The 6715-nt window shown below is 35.5% G+C and overlaps 1 protein-coding gene across 1 annotated transcript in view; it reads left to right on the forward strand.

The window, feature by feature from the left end:
* Positions 1–6069, forward strand: part of LOC148950715 (ribosome biogenesis factor Nop53) — a 57053-nt gene extending 50984 nt beyond the window's left edge. Inside the window, exons 8-9 of the mRNA XM_089091927.1 lie at positions 2777–2898; positions 5969–6069. Coding sequence (XP_088948053.1) covers positions 2777–2898; positions 5969–6029 — 183 coding nt within the window. The 3' untranslated portion in view covers positions 6030–6069. The remainder of the gene's footprint in view (positions 1–2776; positions 2899–5968) is intronic.
* The last annotated feature ends 646 nt before the right edge of the window (positions 6070–6715 follow it).

Consider the following 6715-nt stretch of genomic DNA (forward strand, 5'->3'; position numbering starts at 1 on the left):
GGGCATATAAGGTTTTTATTGAAAGTGTTGCCGTAGAAACCTGAAAAAGGGCTCATTCGATTGGAAATTCAAAGGTCTAATGCTCTTCTGGAAATTAGGTCTTTGAGGATGGATGACAACCCCCACAGCCCTCAGGGTAAGGGTTGCAAGTTATGCCCTGAGGGCATATAAGGTTTTTATTGTCGTAGAACGTTCAAAAAGGGCTCATTCGATTGGAAATGGAAAATGCTAGTGTCCTTTTTAATACTGTAGAAAGTGATTGGAGGGCAACTAACCCCCCTCTCACGCCCACCATTTCCCCAAACACATCCAATCAAAATCTTGAGATAGCTATTTTATTCAGCGTAGTTGGAAGTTCTGGAAAGTATGTCTTTGAGGATGACAAACCCCCCACACCCCTCAGGACAAGGGTTGTAATTTATGCCCTGGGGGCATATAAGGTTTTTTTTTATAGAAAGTGTTGTCGTAGAAACTTGTCGTTCAACGTAGTCGTCATTTTAGTCGTAGAAAATGAGCCCAAAAAGGGCTCATTCAATTGGAAATTGAAAGGGCTAGTGCCTTTTTTATTAGTTGAAAGTGACTGGATACCGACTAACGCCCCTCTCACGCCCACCATTTCCCCAAACACATCCAATCAAAATTTGGAGATTGTCATTTTGTTCAACGTAGTTGAAAGTTCTGGAAATTAGGTCTTAGAGGATGACAACCCCCCCCCCCCCCACAGCCCTCAGGGTAAGGGTTGTAAGTTATGCCCTGGGGACATATAAGGTTTTTATAGAAAGGGTTGTCGTAGAAAGTTCAAAAAGGGCTCATTTGATTGGAAATTGAAAGGGTTATTTTTAATAGCAGAAAGAGATTGGAGGGCAACTAAGCCCCCCCCTCTCTCTCTCACGCCCACCATTTTTCCAAACACATTCAATCAAATTTTTTAGATAACTATATTGCTCAAAATAGTTTAAAGTACCGGGAATTAGGTTATTTAGGAAGAGAAACCCCTAAAATCCCTCAGGGCTAGGGTTTTAATTTTGCCTTGGGGATATATAAGGTTTTTTATAGAAAGTATTGTCGTAGAAACTTCAAAAATGGCTCATTCAATTGGAATTGAAAGGGATAGTGCCCTTTTTAATAGTAGAAGTGATTGGAGGGTATCTAACCCCTCTGACGCCAACCGTTCCTCCAAACACATAATATCAAAATTTTGAGATAGCTATTTTCTTCAACGTAGTTTAAAGTTCTGGAAATTAGGTCTTTGAGGATGACACCCCCTCCCCCACAACCCTCAGGGCAAATTATTCCCTGAGGGTATATAAGGTTCTTATAGAAAGTGTTGTCGTAGAAACTTCAGAAAGGGCTCATTCGATTGGAAATTGAAAGGGCTAGTGTCCTTTTTAATAGTCGAAAGTGATTGGAAGGCAACTAACACCCCTTCCACGCCCACCATTTCCCCGAACACATTCAATCAAAATTTTGAGATAGCCATTTTGTTCAACGTAGTTGAACAAAATGGAAATTGTGTCTGAGTATGACAAACCCCCCACAGCCCCCAGGGCAAAGGTTGTAAGTTATGCTCTGGGGGCATATAAGGTTTTTTTTTATAGAAAGCCCTGTCGTAGAAACTTCAAAAAATGCTCATTCAATTGGGAATTGACAGGACTAGTGCCCTTATTAATAGTCAAAAGTGGTCTGAGGGCGAATCCCCCCACGCCGATCATTTCCCCAAACACTTCCAATTAACATATTGATATTGTTAAACGTAGTTGAATTGTTAAAGGCCATTTTGTTAAACGTAGTTGAAGGGTCCGGAAATTATGTTTTTGAGTATGACAACCCCCTACAGCCCTCAGGGCTAAGGTTGTAAGTTATGTCCTGAGGGCATATAATTTTTTTTTATAGAAAGCGTTGTCGTAAAAACTTCAAAAAGGGCTCTTTCGATTGGAAATTGAGAGGGCTATTGCCCTTTTTAATTGTCTTAAGTAACCGGAGGGAGAATCAACCCCCCCCCCCCCACGCCCATCATTTCCCCAAACATTTCCGATCAACATTTTGAAATGGCCATTTTGTTCAACGTAGTTGAAAGGTCTGGAAATTATTTCGAGGATGACAATTCTTTCCCCATAGCCCTCAGGACAAGGGTCGTAAGTACAAAAGGGTCAGTAAGTCGTAATGAACAAAAATAGAATAAAATAATCTACCAAGCATACAACTACCACAAATCAGTATCAATAAATAAATGAAACCCTAAACAGACAGAAATTAAAATAAATAACAGAGTCAAACTCAAAACGAGCAGAAATTAATATGAGTAGGGTTTTAAACCTCATGGTTTTTAAAAGCCTGAATAAAAATTTGTACTTTACTGAAAAAATTCTTTTAAATGTTTTTACTTATCAAAAATTAATTAAGATTTTAAGGAATAAATATCAGCATATGTATATTAAACTGACAATGCACATAATTTCTGCTCGTTTTGAGTTTGAATCTGTTATTTATATTAATTTCTGTTTGTTTTGGGTTTCATTTATTTATTGATACTGATTTGTGGTAGTTGTATGCTTGGTAGATTATTTTATTCAATTTTTGTTCATTTTTGGTTTAATGGAGTTCTTTACTTTTGTTTGAAAAAACTTATTTTGTGGGAAAAGTTTTTTTAATTAATTACATATCAAAATCATGACCCTGACCATTTCAACAACTCTGTAACTCGAGATTGGGTTGGTTCATATTATGCTTGGTCAAAAAAATATTTTCTGGTTAACTTCTTTTCTCTTTATTCTAGATTAATTTGAGCAAAGAAATTTCTGGATCGCTTCGACGCGTCCGTGCTGAGGGAGACTTAATTACAGATCGATTTAAGTCCTTGCAGAAACGAAATATCATGGAGCCGCGGAAACTACGAATGTAAGTGGAACTAAAGCATACATTTTAAATACGGATTGCCTCAGGGCTCTGTCCTTGGGCCTATTCTATTTATTCTTTTTATAAATGATTTGCCAGAAGTTTTGCCTCTTTGTAAAATTATAATGTTTGCTGATGATGTAGTAATTTTTGCTTCTCACCGGGACCTATCAGTTCTTTTCCAGAACCTCGAAAGTACGTTACTAACTGTATCTGATTGGTGTTCAAGGAATTTACTAGCTCTTAATGAAAAAAAAATGCCAATATATGTTATTTTCGCGAACTGGATCAGTAGTGTCAGATACGTTCTCTCTTTTCTTGAATGGTCTTGAATGAAAACGGGTGGATCAGTTCAAATATCTTGGGATTATTTTAGATGAAAATTTGTCGTTTCATAAATATGTAAAAACACTGTCGTTAAAAATTTCCCGAAATATTGGCATGCTAACTCGTCTTTGTCATTTCTTTCCTAAAGCTATTCTAAAATCTATTTATTATTCTTTCGTCCACCCGCATTATCTCTCTTGCATTTTGGTTTGGGCATCTACCTTTTCGTCTGTTTTCAAATCTCTCCAAATACTTCAGAATAAAGCAATGAGGATTCTTTTTAATGTTGATTGCAGATCTTCAGTTAGACACCTATTAGGAATTTTCTCTTCAGGAATTTTCTCTTTGGACCAACTTCATTTAATTTCTATCTCTAGTATTTGTCACGATTATCAATATAGTCATTTACCTGTAAATTTCTCCGGCATTTTTCCAACGAATTCTCAATTTCATAATTATCCTACTACGCATTGTTCAGACTTTTCGTGCGAAATTCGCCCGACATCGAGAGCGGGTTTCAGCATCCGTCACAATGGCCCAAAAATCTGGAACTCAATTCCAGTATCAGTTCGAGAATGCAGCAACAAGCGACATTTCTAAGACTGGTGAAGAAATATCTTATGACATGCTAAGTATTTTGTTCACTAGGGTTTTCTTTTGCGTTGTTGTAAAATTTAGTTATAAAATGGCTGTGTATTTTCGTTGGCAATATTTTCAGCGCTAAAGTATGCCACCAGGTATGTGCGCTGTTTTGTGATATTTATTTATGTATGTGTTATAAATAAAAATATCTCTCTACTCTTCTCTCCTACTCATACAGAGCAAGGCCGTATCCAGGGGGGGGGGTTACCCAGTTTGAACCCCCCCCCCCGAAATTTTTGACCGGGTCGAAAATAAGTCGAAAATTAGTAAAACCTAGGTAAAAATCAGTAAAATTAGTCGAAAGCTGAGTCAAAAATTAGTAACCCCCCCCCCCCCGAAAAAAATCCTGGATCCGCCCTTGATACAGAGTATTAAGAATTACTTAGGATGGGACGGGGAATCTCATATTTTACCAAGACGTCTTTTGCTTGAATTTTTTCTGTGTGCATGCTTTCAGTTTTTTCTAGTTATTGACGCTCTTTTCTGCATCTTATTCGAGTGTATTTTTTTTCCTTTTTCTCTATGTGCAGCTGTGAAGGCCAGTGTCGCGAGTAAAATAGACATAATGTTGAATGTGCATTATGTCGAACATTGTCTTACTAATTCTCAGAATTTATGCTTTTGTTTTGTTAAATGTCAACTTAAAAAAATAAGAAAATATGTGATATTTGGGAAAATATTTCTAAACGAAATTAAAGTAAAAGTTGCTGTTGAAACAAGCAAGTGCAAATAGGCAAGTTAGGCTCTTGCCGAAATACCAATATTTCTTCTGTTGTGCAAAATATTTTGGTTATTTTGTTTTATATTTATTCTTACACACGTATTATTTCATTACTACTAAATACGGTTCCTACTTTTTTTGTGTCGATGGTGTTACATCCTTTTTGTGGGGATGGAGGTAATACGCCTTTGTGTCCTGAGCCTCGAATCATTTTTGTGAGCCTGTCCATAATGATGATAATAATAAAGGTTTTTACTTATTTCAGGACGGCCACCAAGTCCTAAAATCGAGTGAAGGCCCCTATTGGTCCCTTAAATTGATAAAGATCCTTAAAGTCCCTTTTCTTGCTTTGGTTTAAAGCTCTGTATCCTGAAGGCTACCTTTGAGTATAAATAAATAGTATAAAAGTATAAATAGTAGGCTATAAATGAATAAATAATATTTATTTATTTAGCTCTTCCGTTTGTCTGTTTTTGGCAGTGAGACATCATGGTAAGCTATGCTTTGAATGGAATAATTGCTGTTTTAATAGTAAAAGTAATATACTATTTAAACTGTCTATCTCAAAGATGAAAAAATCAAAATGAAAAGGAAACAAGACACTCAACTACCAACCAATCCATGTACACAAAAAATGTAAATTAAATCTCAAGACAACTAATGAAAACGAATTCAGTAGAAAATCAGGTGCTGATTTGGATTTACTTTTAAATCTAGCAACTAAAGCGTTCACTTTTTTGTAAATTTCAAAACTACAAAACGTCTGAATATGTACCTATTTCGAGTCCATATCTGGATCTGAGGAAAATATTTGTGAAATTTACAAAAAAAAAAACAGCCAGCGAATTTCTTAAGGAAGAAAAATTGAAAAAAAAACAACAAAACAATCTAAATCAAAAGAAAAGGAAAATAAATACTTAAACGAATTTATAAAAAAGCTACATCATGTGACAACCACGGCTTAATATAATACGGAGTAGTTATTTTATATATTGTTGTCATTTTTCTTTTCTTTCTCTTATGATTTTAGATTCTTTCCTTTTTAAAATTGTTTTGTTTCAAATGTTTTCGGTTTTGAACACCAAGGACTCCTTTTTGTGTACAGGCAAAATATTTCTTTGTTTTCCTACTGGCCGAATAGCCTTTATGCTGTCATACAGCCTAGCTAATTTACAACATTTTCTTATATATAAAAAGTGCCCTGTTAGAAATGGATTAAGTTGTAAATATATAACTATGAAAAGCGTAAAAAGGAGAACAAATGGCGATTGTAGGAGTTGTTATAATGGCCACTATAGATCGTAAAGTATAAAGCTTCTTACTCTGTTGAGTAAGATTTAACAGTCGCAATAACTGTATCTAATCACTTTTATTATTTTCTAGGCCCAAGAAGGTCAAGGTCAAAAAGTACGAGAGGAATAGTCACAAGATGTCGCATCTATAAAATTCATACATTTCCTGGATAAATAAAATTATTCCTGACATTTTGTATCTCTTTTTAGGAAATATAAACGAAAGTATATTTGAACAGAATTGGCGAGGGGAGGACCGTATTTTTTTTAGCCAATTGACTTTGTTTTATGATGAGTGTCAATTTTGTTGTAATAGTACAAAACGAGAAATCGTAACGAAGAAAAAAAACTACGGGAATCACCGCCATTGAAAAAAGAGAATAAAATGCAAGTATTTCGGCTGAAGATCTCTGGTCACACTTCCGGTCAGACCTCCGGTTAGTAGAGAATTAATAATAAAAGAGAAAAACACTAATAAAAGTCAACAAGATGGTAAACTAAAAAAGGCTCTTTTATTTTCATGTTTGTCTTAATATTTTGTCCCGTTGACTTTTACCTTCGTTTTTTTTTATTCTTAAATTTAAGCGAAAGACTGTGGAGCGGTGGTCTTGACCGAAATGTTTGCACTGCATTGTCTTTTTTCACTGGCTGTGATTTTCCTCGTTCTGTCATGCTTAGCCAGTGTGGTTCAAGACATTATTTAGTAATTATTGGTTTTGAGTTATTAAATCTGGCTGGGTAGAAATGTTTCTTTGTTATCCAGAAGAGTCTGGTCTCGCAATATTCACGGGTAAAGTCAGGATACTTATTTCTAGGATGTAAAGGTTTTACTGGTATC

The sequence above is a fragment of the Artemia sp. Qi Xiang Cuo genome, chromosome 7, assembly GCF_049724085.1.
Source record: "Artemia sp. Qi Xiang Cuo chromosome 7, ASM4972408v1, whole genome shotgun sequence".
Classification (NCBI taxonomy): Eukaryota; Metazoa; Arthropoda; class Branchiopoda; order Anostraca; family Artemiidae; genus Artemia; species Artemia sp. Qi Xiang Cuo.